Source organism: Ipomoea triloba, chromosome 15, assembly GCF_003576645.1.
Source record: "Ipomoea triloba cultivar NCNSP0323 chromosome 15, ASM357664v1".
Taxonomy (NCBI): domain Eukaryota; kingdom Viridiplantae; phylum Streptophyta; class Magnoliopsida; order Solanales; family Convolvulaceae; genus Ipomoea; species Ipomoea triloba.
The window spans coordinates 10,009,940-10,023,813 of NC_044930.1; the positions used below are offsets into that span (position 1 = coordinate 10,009,940).

At 37.0% G+C, this 13,874-nt stretch overlaps 2 protein-coding genes across 2 annotated transcripts; both read right to left on the reverse strand.

Moving 5' to 3' along the window:
• Nucleotides 1–318: 318 nt before the first annotated feature.
• Nucleotides 319–3,695, reverse strand: LOC116006542 (protein NRT1/ PTR FAMILY 8.3-like). The gene is made up of 5 exons (XM_031246964.1): nucleotides 3,550–3,695; nucleotides 3,283–3,388; nucleotides 2,373–2,590; nucleotides 1,397–1,956; nucleotides 319–1,295 (listed from the first exon to the last, which is right to left on the reverse strand). The coding sequence occupies exons 1-5, from the start codon at nucleotides 3,604–3,606 to the stop codon at nucleotides 491–493; spliced, it is 1,746 nt and encodes a 581-aa protein (XP_031102824.1). The 5' UTR covers nucleotides 3,607–3,695; the 3' UTR covers nucleotides 319–490.
• A 6,503-nt stretch (nucleotides 3,696–10,198) lies between these two features.
• On the reverse strand, nucleotides 10,199–12,111 carry LOC116006543 (threonine synthase, chloroplastic-like). The gene has a single exon (XM_031246965.1). The coding sequence runs from the start codon at nucleotides 12,047–12,049 to the stop codon at nucleotides 10,469–10,471; it is 1,581 nt and encodes a 526-aa protein (XP_031102825.1). The 5' UTR covers nucleotides 12,050–12,111; the 3' UTR covers nucleotides 10,199–10,468.
• Nucleotides 12,112–13,874: the final 1,763 nt, after the last annotated feature.

The following is a 13,874-nucleotide window of genomic DNA, read 5'->3' on the forward strand; positions in this document are numbered from 1 at the left end:
TGATTCAAAACTAATTTTTGATAGCGTTCCTGTTTCAACTGCTAAACCAAGATCTGTACAAGAAGTTTCTTGTCCCAATTGCACCTTTCTAGAATCTCCTATTCTAGCAAAGTAATATCACAAATTAGTACAAATATCTATTCTATTTTACAGGGACACCTTAGACTGTTTTTTTTTTTTTTTCTTCAAGAATGAAGCCAAGAAGGATTTATACAAAGTATAAAATTTACAAAATCTCAAAAGAGTTCAAGTAACACCAAGCATGACAAGTCACAATTCATCTTAAGTAATACAAAATGAAAAATTGAAAACTATGAATTAAAGTAGAAACTAAGACTTTTATTATGTACAAAACGGTGAGACAGTCTCACACAAGTTTTTGTCTTATTAGTTACATATATAATCTTGAGTTTAACACCAGAAATGAATTGATTTAGATACAAGCTAGAATTATAAGAGCACAAGGGGGTGTGCAACAGTCTTGAAAACACTAACATACCTGCTTGGATTTATACAACTTGGAACAGAAGAGGTATGCCACCATGTTTAAGAAGCCAAGGAAAGCCAAGAGCAAGAAGTAATAATCAAGGTGTCCCTGGTTCAAGTTATCAGGAATCCACCCTGTAACAGATGTGACAACAGTGATCATAAATGAGCTCAAGTAGGCTCCCAGGGAAGTGGTGAGTAGTGCCAATGCAGTGCACAAGCTTCGCATGGATTCGGGCGATTGATCATAGAAGAACTCGATCTGCCCGATGCATGTAAAAACCTCGGCAGCTCCCATCAAAACATACTGAGGCACCAACCACAGGATGCTCATTGGCACCGCACTGCCCTCATTCACTAGACCAAGCTCTCGTCCAAGCTCTAGTCGCTTCGTCTCAACCAATGTAGCGCCTAACATACACAACATTGATATGAAAATCCCGATGCCCATGCGTTGCAGCTCAGAAAATCCCCTTTCGGTCCCAGTGATTTTCTTGGCAACGGGGACGAGGACCCTGTCATAGATTGGGACACAGACTAGAACACTGATAATGTTAAAACTAGAAAGCGAGGCTGCTGGAATGTTGAACGAACCGATGGTAGTGTCCATTGTCATGCCCTGCTCTATAGACAGTGTGGGCAGTTGGGCATGGACAGCAAAAAAGACTATTCCAGTAGCCCATACAGGGAGCAATTGAACCAATCTCTTCAATTCTTCAACTTGTGTTACAGTACAAAGTCTCCAAGAATCACAATAATCTCCTGATTTTAGTTCAGCATCTGATATTACAGCAGCTTTATCCAGGCACCTGCAAAGCAGAAATTGGATCAAAACAATCAAGCACGCTTAATTTATTGCATAACGTTATAATTAGCCTCATCAAGTGAGCCAAATATCGCTCAAATTTACCTAAATTCATCAGAATGCAACAGTTTTCGGCTTCCTTCATCAATTGCAGAAACTCCATCCCGAGTTTCATAAAGAAGTGTATTATCAGTAGGGACAGTCAAGTTTCGTTTGCGAAATGATGCAACCAGGACCTGGCACATTCTTGTTAGAGGACTTCCCCCGGGTTTCTGAAATCTGTAAAGGGGTGTGCCCAAAAAGAAACTTGCAATAGCAATGGCCATAAACAACGTAGGAACGCCAAACCCAATCCCCCACCCTGCATTCTCTTGGATCCAGACAATTATAGTACTCGAGGCTAAAGCACCAATGTTGATTGAGAAATAGTACCAGTTGAAGAAGGACCCCTTCTTAGGCCTTTCTGTTGGATCAGTGTCATCAAACTGATCAGCACCAAATGATGAAACACACGGTTTAATCCCACCGGTTCCTAGCGCTATCAGATAGAGACCAAAAAAGAATACTGCATTCTGGGCAGGAGTAGCAGAAGGGCACACAGAACCCTCACACCCAGCAGGCCTTAAAGCAGGAACAGAAGCTGATAGAGTCAATGTGCACATTCCCTGCAAATGAAGTATTGCATAATCATATAGCCATTTGGCAGGAATGAAGTTGAATTTCACATCAGAGCTACTATTTCCAATAATAAAGGGCTGAGAAGGGGGCATCCTCAGCCATTACGTTGGTCAAGCTGTTAACTTGTAACCCAAGTCCGACTCCCAACCGGGAGTGACCTATTGGTCTTCTTAGTTTGAGCCAATCAACTATGGGCAATGTAGGCTAGTTTACCTCCTAACCCAAGTTCGAGTCCCAAGGAAGTGGCCTATTGGCCTTCTTGGTTTTAGTCGATAAGCTATGGGAAACCAAGACTGATTTACCTGGTCCTTTGCTAAATAAAGTCACAAGACAGAGTTTAACCAGTGCACACCCTTAAGTAGTGACTGCAATACAATATAAAGTGGAATGAAATTATGCATACAATGAAATAAATGGTTGAGAAGGCAACAATGGTCCAATATCTTCCCCAGTATGCATCTGCCAGGAAAGCTCCAATAAGGGGAGTAAGGTAACAGGTGCCTGCCCAAGTGGTGATATTTGTAGCAGCAGAGGCATTTCCTTCATGCAAATATTTTGTGAGATAGCTCACAAGATTTATGCCAATCCCATAGTACGCCAACCGCTCACAACATTCAGTACCTGATAACAATTTAAGATTCAACAAGGAAATAAATCATACGAAAATAAACAAACAATAGCAATGGTTAGAATGGGAAACGAAGGTATTGGGCGGAAGCCGGTAAAAGGCCAAGTTTATTAATTGGTGGCTAGAGAGATTGTTGGACGGAGACCGGTGAGCCAAGTCTAACACCTTGCCTCTCGAAAATGTGATGGCGGTTTATAAGGAAATAAAGTTGCGCCTCACTACAAGTTATAATTTTTGGTGTAGTGGTAAGCGTTTGATCCTAAGAGAAGACAGGTTCTGTCCAACGGAACTAGCTCAGTTGTTTCGACCGATCAACACTTCATCCTAAAAGACTTGTTTTTGCCCAACGGAACTAGCTCAGTTGTTCGACCGATCAACGCTTGATCTTAACATAAGGCAGCTTCTGTCCCACAGGACTTGCTCATTTGTTTTGACTGATCACCCTAAAACCTTGGTCCAGCAGACAACGTAAGAATACGAACCCCACTGGAACTTGAGAGTCATTGGGTGACCTTGACTGATCGGATGTGATGAAAACATGAAACAAACTGATGGGGGTAACTCCGGATTATCTCCTCCAATACTCTTGGAGAGGAGTTTTGGAGGTTTAGGATTAGTTTAGCCTGAAACCTAATATATATATATATATATATAAAATAAAATAAAAAAGCAGCTAATTCCATACTAAGTATAAAGGGACAAGCTTTCCAGCTTCCAGTATTAGCTTTTAGAACAGGGTTCCCCTTAATGTCAACTGAACCATCTCCTGCATAGATTTTGCAGTTTTGTGTCTGAAAGGGAAGTCTTTATATCAGATTGATCATCAGCCTCAAAGACAATAAATTTTTAAGCAATATATATATATAATCAAGGAGTAAAAGTGCATACATATTTTACACAGAAATATATAGAGATCAGAGAAAGAAGCTAAGGGTTAGGTTGAAGGTGGAACCTGTGGAAGAAGATGGTCTTCTAAGAGCAATGTGTCTTCTTCTTGATGAGTCCCCATTACAGCACTATTTGTTTCTGCCTCCAACCAAATATAAATTGGAAAGACAGAATTATCTGCCCCCACTGGACTGCCGCTCTAAATAGTTGTACTTTTTTGTCGAAACATCAGAACTTCTTTTTTTTTTTAAAAGAACGAAACATAAAAGACATGCCGCAAATATTATTATAACTCTATTTATTCATAGGTTTATGAACAATTAAAAAATTGGTAAATTAAGTCACGCTCAACAGTGTTCTCATTTATTTATACAAGAACTTTTAGTTGTTGACACTATTGCAAAAATCGATCTAGATGGCCACCTAAGCACTAGGTTCCCTAGACGGAGACAAATTACTCCTTAGGCGGTTGGCTGCCTAGCCGGCCACCTAGGCGTTCAATTCGGCCGACTCGATCGAATTGGCGACAAACTCTGCTGAATTTGACCAAGTTAATTAACTTGTCTAATTTAGTCAAGTTAGTCGATTTAACTTGGTCAAATCAGTATTGCTATTTTTTTAAAATTATATATATATATATATGATCGCGTTCAGGTGCGAACTGGCCGCCCAGGAGAGAACTGCGAACGAATCACAGCGCGCCACGTGTCCGGAATGTAGTTGCACCTAACGTTATAACTAGGTGCACGTCATGTTATAACTAGGTGCACATAGGTGTACCCAGGTGCATAAATGTTAACAAGGTAAATTACTTGCACCTGCAAGTGAAAATAGGTGCACACGTGCAAGTAAAATGTATTACAAGTGCAAGTAAATTATACAATGAGCATCAATACTAAGTGCACCTAATGTTATAACTAGGTGCACCTAATGCTATAACTAGGTGCACATAGGTTACACCTAGGTGCATGAATGTTAACAAAATAAATTACTTGCATAAGTGCAAGTAAAATGTATTGCAGATTCAAGTAAAATGTATTACAGGTGCAAGTGAATTGTACAGTGAGCATCAATACTAAGTGCACCTAATGTTATAACTAGGTGCACTTAATGTTATAACTAGGTGCAACCTATGTTATAACTAGGTGCACCCTATGTTATAACTAGGTGCACCTAGGTTGCACCCAAGTGCATGAATATTAACAAGGTAAATTACTTGCACTTGTAAGTGAAAATAGGTGCGAAAATATGTGCACTTGTAAGTGAAACTAGGTGCACTTGTAAGTGAAACTAGGTGCACTTGTAAGTGAAACTAGGTGCACTTTTAAGTGAAACTAGGTGTACCAAAGTTCCAGTTATTTACGAAAATGTCACCGCGTCATTTTTTTAAAATTGCATCTGATTCGTTGATCTGGACACGTGGACGACTGTGGAGCGTTTCTGATTCGTTGATCTGGACACGTGGACGACTGTGGAGCGTTCTCATTTCGTTGATCTGGACACGTGGACGACTGTGGAGCGTTCTCATTTCCTACTTGGTCGAGAGTTCGCACCAGAGTGCAACCCTATATATATATATATATATATATATATATATACATATATATAACATACACCTGTATTGATTTTTTTTTAATTTTTTTTATTTATAATTAGCCACTTAGACGTTAGGCAATACTCTGCTGCCCGACTAACGCTTAACGCCTACCGCAATCATAGGTGTTGATTAACACAATTTTGATGGCACCAAATCAAATCGATTTTCAAAAGAAAAAGAAAAAGAGGATCACTGGATCAGTGGATCACCAACCGTTCAAACTGATTTTGGATTTTCTTTTTGGGTTAGAGAAATTTAAAATAAATATCAAAGTAAGAGCATCTCTAACGTGCACCAGCTAAGCAACAAATACAGAAAAGTACCATCTCTCCTCTCTCCCCTTCCCCTCAACCAAAATGTTAAAAAAAAAAAAAAAAAAAAAAAAAAAAAAAAAAACCTCAATTTGTGTCACTGTTGGGATGCTATAATGCTACAAACTCATACTAAAATTTTGCCAATAAATCACACGAACTAAGAAGGTGTTAATAAAAATCAACCTGTAATTTACAAGTATGAGAATCGTACTCCACTCAATTGATTAGTCCTTCCGGGACTCATTCTAGAACTATATTCATTTGTTGATTTTATAATTAATATTAACATTTATTAGAAAGAAACCCTTAAAATATAGATTTTTTTTTAAAAAAAAATCTTAATATTTTATAATAATATTGTCATTTTCTTTATACACATTACATATTATATATTAGAATTATTTATATTTTAAAGGTAAATGATAAATTAATATTATATTCGTTAACTCTAGAATACAAGTTTATTAATAGAATAAATATTAACATTTGTTGTCAAAATTTTCCTAAAATATAAAAGTCTTCCCAAAATAAAAGTTTTATAAGGCTAAATTGTTACTAATAAACTTTTATTGTGGTAGCATGGATGAAAATAAAATTATTGTTTTATAACAAATGACATGGTAGTGATGATATGATATAGGTTAGTTGACATAATAATTTTAACACTAATTAATTTTTCTAAATAAGAAGTTAAAATGACCTATTTTGCAAAAAATAAAATAAAATGAAATACTAATATAAAAGTAGAATATTTGTACAAGTGCAGGTCAAGAATATTTCAAGTGCAGGTCAAAAATTTTCAACGCAATAATTGATGTCCAGCCTATATTTTAAATCTTTATGCGCCTTTTCTATACCTTTTTCAAATATTTAATAATAGAAATTCATTCACTTTGGCACTTTCATCTAAATTGAATCTAACATGATGTGGAATACATTAGAAATGGAACATCATTTTATGGAATAGACCCTAACGTTCAAAGTCGTTCTGGTTTGACATGAGAAAAGAGCGGAAGCCAATACCCAGGGGCTAAATCTTTTCCCACTAAGATGTGAAATCTTTTGGCTATATCGCCCTGAAGACAAATACGACGGGAAGAAATGACATGTTTATGTTGTTATTTGTTTTTTTATTTAGTACTACTGACTATGTTAGAATGCAGTATCTGTGTTGTTATTTGGTTTAGTTTTTGCAATAAGGAATAGAATTTCACGGAATGAATTATTCTCTTGAAAATAGTCATTCTCAATATCTTAGTTATTTTGTAACTCATTAGGAATATCTATTTTATTATTATTCCAAAAGTATCCTAATAAATTCTTCATATAAACACATATATTTCCAAGCATCCTTCAAGCTCTTATAATTAATTAGTCGGCTTCCCATTATCACTAAGGTACGATAATATGTTTCTATTTTTCTTCGTTCTTTATTTTTTCTTTCAATATGTATCTATTGTTGAAAATTTTTGCTAAAATAACAATTTTAGGTGGCTATTTTTCGGTACAAACATATGTGGGTCAACTTTTGATTTGAGTTGGGTCAAAGTCAATTCGAATTCTTCATAGTGAGAAGAAGATATTGATATATTGTACATTCAAAATGGATAATAGGTGAGTGAGAAATTAATTCTCTTTAAAACTTTAGGTGCGTGTTTTGTGTTCTTAAACTGCGTGGCTTGTGTATTTAAGGTGCGTGGTTTGTGTACTTAAAGTGCGTAGTGTGTGTTCTCAAATGAATGTGCACCATTTAGAAATTTTAAGTGTGTGATTTGTGTTCTTAGTTTAAGGTGTGTGGTTTGTGTACTTAAGGTGTATCGTTTTAATGCTTAAGGTGAATACCGCACAAACATATGGGAAGATATACGCGCACCTGAACCCTTAAAAGGAGTTTGAATTATATAACATAAATGTTGTGTACATGGGAGTGCAGAACTCTCCTAGCACCTTTTAAGCTAAAAATAATGGGATTTATATTTTTGAAAGAGAAAATTTCACTTTTTGCTTATTTCCAGCAATGATCCTCCGACTATGTTAATTTTTCAAAATTAGTCCCCAACTTTTAATTTGAACAATTTATGTCCATTGACTTTCAAATTCTTTTCAATGTTGGTCCATTCGTCAATTTTTGGTTAAGTTGAGGTCAAATGAATGGGTAAAATTGTCCGTTCACCTATTTAGTGTGTTACTACTCATATTTCTCATGTCATATACGCTGTATGTATGAATATAATCTCAGTGGAAGTCTCAATCGAAGCCATATAATCTCAGTCGAAGAGACTTCGACAGAGATTATATTCATATATACAGCGTACAGGACAGGAGAAATACAAGTAATAATATACTATACAAGTGAACGGACAATTTTACCCCTTCATTTGACCTCAATTTAACCAAAATTTGACGAAGGACCAACATTGTAAAGAATTTGAAAGTCGAGGGACTTAAATTGTCCAAATTAAAAGTCGGAGAACTAATTTTGGAAAATCAACATAGTCGGAGGACCATTGCTGGAATGAACTCCTTATAATTATTGGTGTATTGTTAATTAGGATCTATGAGTTTAAAAATTGTTAATTCAACTCTACAGCTATTCAATTTTAGTCCTTCCGGTCAAACTACTAGCAAGAAGCAGTCGAAAAATTTTAATAGATAAAATGATGAGTGCATTTTTTTTTCCTTTTTCCCTTTTTCTCTTTTCTCTCCCCTTTTCTACCCCTATTTCCAAGGAACGTAGCAGCACATCTGACGGCAATGCCAATTTGTTCTGACGCTTTTGCGGTGCTCATCTCTGCGTATTTAATTTGAAGCTAAATAAGGCTGAAATGGCAGTGGAATGAGAGATGTCGACTGCAAAGCCAATCCTTTTACATATAATAATGTCATCCTTTACGTCATGCTTCAGAAAGGTATAATTTTGTTAGCTTTAGCTGTGTATAATATAATGTTGAAGTCGAATTGTTTGCCGAATTGCTCTACATTTAGCATGCATTTTGATTGATAGATTATGTAAGAGTGGGAATACACTGTCTGGATGCACTTAAGCTGTTTGATGAAATGAGCGGGAGAGGGATATTGCCAAAATACAATCACATATACTGTTTCAGAGCAAGAAATGGAAAAGAAAGAAAAGAGAAAGAAGCAAAAGATAAATTGCCCTTGTCATTTTACTCATTAAAATTTTTCAACTATTTTGCCGGTTATTTGATGAAATAGACTGAAATTGAGAAAAATTAAATAGTTGTAAAGTGAAATTAATATTCTTTTAAACTCGTAGACCCCAATTAACAATGCCCTTCGTAGAATCAAAAGTGAAATTTTCTCAACATAAAAAAAACACTTTTTTTTTGTTATATTGTGACTACCAAGAATAATAAGAAAAAGCCAAATCATATGATTTATAATAGATTAATAGTTAAGTCAATGATAATGTCTTTTGAAAAAGAAATCGAAACATTCTTCTAATCTAAGAAACTGAGGATCACTCTAACTAGATGATACAAGAATTCAAGAAAAAAGTTTCGACTTTGGACCATTATTCTGAGTAAAATGATACTAAGAGAGAAGCTAGAAATAACTTTAACAACATTTGGCCTTACTGTGAAGAAATCCAAAAAAAACAAATCCCACATCAACCTGCCTGCCTAGTTAAGTTATCAGACGATGAATATGAAGGAGGTAAGAAAATGTTAATGAGATTTTGTTTGTAGCGAAGGATTCAAGCATTGTAGGTCCATAATTGGAGTTGATGGTTGTCATCAAGAGAAAATATGGAGGGATGATTTTGATTGCTTTTTTTTTTTGGATGACGAGGGAAACCCAACAACCCTTTTGAGTATGAGTAAACCCCGCCTTGTAACCCTAACCGACAAAAGACTTCAAAGAAGTAAACAACTTAAGTTACCCATAGCTGACCAACTCAAATCAAGGGGGCAAGATTCAAACTCGTGACCTTGTTTAATTGATAGGAATGATGGAATACAAGTTAGTTGTATTGAAAAGGACCTACAAATTGATTCGTTAGTTAGGAAAATTTGGCCTTTATGTCAAACAAGCAAAAAGATCTAATACTAGCTTTTCAAGAAATTTTACTTGCTATAAGTAATAGATTGTGTTATGCCCTTACATGGCAATATAAAAGTACCAGGTTGTATTGGACAGCCTATAAAAAATGCAATTTGGAAAGCTGCTATAGCAACAACAGTTAATACTTTCATGGCAACAATGAGGGAGATAAGAGAATTGGATGTTAGAGCATGACAAATAAACATCTTTCTGAGTAGTCAAGGTCTCATTTTAACACCATTCCTCATTCTAAAATAAACATCTTTCTGAGTGGTCAAGCTCACATTTTAACACCAATGCAATGCTCATTCTAATATTCTCGGAGATTTTAAGGAAACAGGTAATGATTAGGTCGTACAAGTGTAGGATGAAGGGGACTAAGTGGTAAGGATCAATTTGTCCTAATATTGTGCTAAAGATCAAGATAGAGTTGATGCCTCAAGGAAGTTTGTGAAATTTCACTACACAATTTGCAAGAAACTAGGTTATAATAGCAGAACATGTTCTCTGAATCTCACTGTGAGAGAAACAACAAAAACAAAAACAAAAACCAAGCTTTTGTTTTAGTTATCTACCAAACTAAGATTTGGAACTTTATCACAGAAAAGAAAAAGAATGGAATAGCCCAATGATAAAGGTATTATTCCCTTCATGTAAGTCAATTCCCAGATCAGCTAAACATAAAACAGGTTATGAAACAACTCAAACTCAATCCCTACCAAAGAAAAGCATACCAGTTAAGCTTGAGTTAAGATTCTAGCATTGGGCAAAATCTGAAACAAACATTGAAGCAAATAAGCACAACTCCATAAAAAAAGCTTCATGAGTTGTATAGTCTTCACAAAAATATGTTAAGAACAACACATTCCAGGCACTACAAATTATTCAACCATATTCTACATATAGCATGTAAACAACATTGAAAAAACAAAGATGATGGTACTAAACATGAGCAAAACTTACTATCCTGTCAGAGAATATAACCAAAAAAAAAAGAGAAAAATTACCTAGTTCTTGGAATCTTTGCTCAACAAGTATTTCTTAAGAACATCCATGACAGAACCAAAATCTGCTTTGACCTGCACAGGGGGGTTTGCGAAGCGGCAAGCCATGTCCTTTATGTCATTTGAATGGTAATCAATCTTGGACTGAGTAAACTTGAGCCCATGAGCTGTGCTAACCACAACAGTCCTATCTGTTGCTCCAATCACCCCTTGGTTCCTTAACTTGATCAGAGCAGTCAATGCCACCCCAGTGTGAGGGCATATAAACATCCCAGTTGAGTCTGCCTGGGCCGTGGCGTCCATCAATTCTTCCTCGGTGGCCTCCTCAACAATGCCATTTGAGTTTTTGAGAGCAAAAACAGCTCTATCTATAGATACAGGGTCCCCAATCTGAATGGCGGATGCAAAAGTGGAGCTTGCTTTGACAGGCTTGAAGTCTTTCCACCCAGATTTGTAATGCAAGTAAAGAGGATTGGCATTGGCGGCTTGCGCACAAACCAGCCTGGGAATCCTATCCACAAGCCCTAATTCTCTGCACATGTGAAACCCTTTGTAAAATGCGTAAATATTCCCTAAATTTCCCCCTGGAACTATCACCCAATCCGGGACTTGCCAATCGAATTGCTGCAAAATCTCAATGGCCGCGGTTTTTTGGCCCTCCAGCCTCAAACTATTGAGGGAATTGGCCAAATAAATCGGCAATTCCGAAGTGACTTCGCGAATCATCTGCATACACCCGTCAAAATCAGTGTCGATGCTTAACACGAATGCCCCGTTTGCGATAGGTTGGACTAATTGGGCAATGGATATCCGATTTGCGGGGAGAAAGACAATGGAGGGGATCCCAGCGGAGGCGCAATAGGCCGATAGCGCCGCCGAGGTGTCGCCGGTGGAAGCGCAGCCGACGCCGACGACCGGTTTCTTCATTTTCCGGAGGCGGTTCACCTGGCTCACCAAAACTGTCATCCCTAGATCTTTGAAGCTCCCGGTGTGGCTAATCCCGCAGTGTTTGACCCACAGGTCATTCATCCCCAAAAACTGTTTCCCGTACCGTTCGGCCCAGAAGAGATTAGAGTTCCCTTCGAAAGCGCTGACTATATCGTCGCTATCGATCCCGGGTAGGACCCACTCCTTCTTGGACCATACCCCGGAGCCGTACGGCCACGTGGTCTTCCCGACGCGCGAGTCGAAAAGGGAGCGCCAGTACTGCCCGTCGAACTTCTTCAGCGCATCCATATCGTGTTGCACGTCGAGCAGCCCGCCGGAGCGGCTGCGGTACACGATCTCGTCGAGTGAGTACCACTCGCTGGAGTCCGGGTCGGCATTGAAGGGGACGTAGCGGGCGGAGAAGTTGTGGGAGGACGAGATCCGTCGCGCCTCTTCGCGAATGTTTAAATCCGCCGGACGCCGGTGCTTTTGGGTCTGCGGGGCGGCGGCGGCGGCTTCGTCGGATGTGGCGGTGGCTTTGATGCGAGTGAAGGAATGTGGGGCGGTGGAGGCGTGAGATTTAGATTTGTGTTGAGGAGAGGGAGAGGGAGAGGGAGAGAGGAAGGAGGATCTGAACAAGGAAGAAGCGGCCGCCATTGATGAGAGTAAAGAAATGATGGGAGAAGAGTTCTATTGGCGATTGGCGGCTCTCAAACACAACTTAATATGACGATGCTATATTGGTAGTATAAATAAGCACGCGTGACCCATCACGTGATTTTTAACACAGTATCATCCTTGTCTGATTGTCTCTAGTGACCACGTGATTAACTTGTGGCATGTTCATTTCCAATTCTTATATTAACGACGTCGTTTCAGTAAGTGGAGACGGAGCCCGTAATTGACATTACAGTTCATCTCAAAAGATACTGATGCATTTGTTTTGATACTATCGAATGAAACTGTAGTTCTATCGAAATGTAATTATAGTTGTGTTGAAATGTGACTGCAGTGTATATGAAAATATACTGAATAACAGTTTCACATTTGTGGTTTTATATTATCGAATGAAACTGTAGTTATATCAAAATGTAACTGTAGTTGTGTTGAAATGTAACTGCAATTGTGTTGAAATGTAACTGAAGTTGTGTTGAAATGTAACTGCAGTATATATGAAATAAAAGTGAGTGGCGTGAATTCATCCGTCTGTTTTCATTAATTAAAACGACGTCGTTTTGGGATCGCGGTCCACAATGCATTGTGGACCACGGTCCACGATATAATTTGCGGTTCATTTTCCTATACTAGAACCTAATTAGGGATGGCACCGAGGCGGAATACTCCCCGTCTGGCCTTTCCCGTCCTCGTCTCTGAAATTTCGATCACATTCTTATCTCTGTCCTTATTATTGATAGGGAATTGGAAATATTCCTTATTCCTGTTTCTGTAGGAAATTAGGCGGTGACGGGACCGATTAACTTTTAGTTAAAATCTTAAATTAGTATAATTTTTAATTAAGAATAATTAAAAACTTAAGTTATATATATTGTGGTCTAGTGGCACCCTGTGTCCCGGTTGAAACAACTGTTGACTCTTTGTGCTTCAGTAGGTTGAGAAAGTAGCTATGAACAGATATTACATTGTACAGAGCCAGTAGTACTCAACCAAAAAAAAAAGAAAATCCTAATCAGCTAGCACATCATTTGGATTGCTATAGGAGCTAATTAAAGTTGGGCTTCAATCAATGCTTCCATGATAGACTTAAATCTTCAATCTTGTACCTCTTCAAATTGCTACTCCAATTGGGCTTCTCTTTTAATCCAATACCATGGACCTAAATTGAGTTGTAGCATTTTATTTCAATTCCATTAGAGTTTTGACCCTATTTTATTCCTCTTAAACTTGGTCCGACCAGGCTCAGCGTACTAAAATATCAGGTTTTACTTTAATTTTGATGTACTAGAATTGAAGGTTCTTAACATATAAATATATTCAATTAGTAACACTTGTGTGAATACTAGTAAGGTTTTATTATTGTTAATATATCACTTGTGTGTGTATATGTGTATATTTCATATATATTATGTTTGTTGTGAAAGTTTGATATTTATTAGTTTGTAAATTGTTTATGCACATTAATAATATAAGACATTTCGATTATTTACGACACAACGAGGAAAAACAATGTCAATTGGAAGAAAGTTTAACTATGAAAATTAGAATTTAAAATTAATACGAATTTTTTAGTGAATGTATTGTTTAGATCACTAATATATATGCATCCTACAAAATAATGAAAATATGATTGTCAAAAAAAAATAATGAAAATATATATTACATTTATGATATAAAGTATTATACATAAAATAAGGTTTAAAATATTGACGATATATGCAATTATGTTATATTATTACTTTACTTTTTGTAAATGATCTATTATGGAGTACAATTTTGCTATAAAGTACTACATTAATGATATAAA

What these genes read in the sequence shown, in the direction of transcription:
- LOC116006542 (XM_031246964.1), bottom strand. Translation starts at nt 3,606, where the DNA reads ATGGGGACTCATCAAGAAGAAGACACATTGCTCTTAGAAGACCATCTT. An exon ending in AGCTTGTCCCTTTATACTTA is followed by an intron (nt 2,591 to 3,282) that starts GTATGGAATTAG and finishes AATTGTTATCAG; the next exon opens with GTACTGAATGTTGTGAGCGG. An exon ending in TTGCATTCTGATGAATTTAG is followed by an intron (nt 1,296 to 1,396) that starts GTAAATTTGAGC and finishes TCTGCTTTGCAG; the next exon opens with GTGCCTGGATAAAGCTGCTG.
- LOC116006543 (XM_031246965.1), bottom strand. Translation starts at nt 12,049, where the DNA reads ATGGCGGCCGCTTCTTCCTTGTTCAGATCCTCCTTCCTCTCTCCCTCT.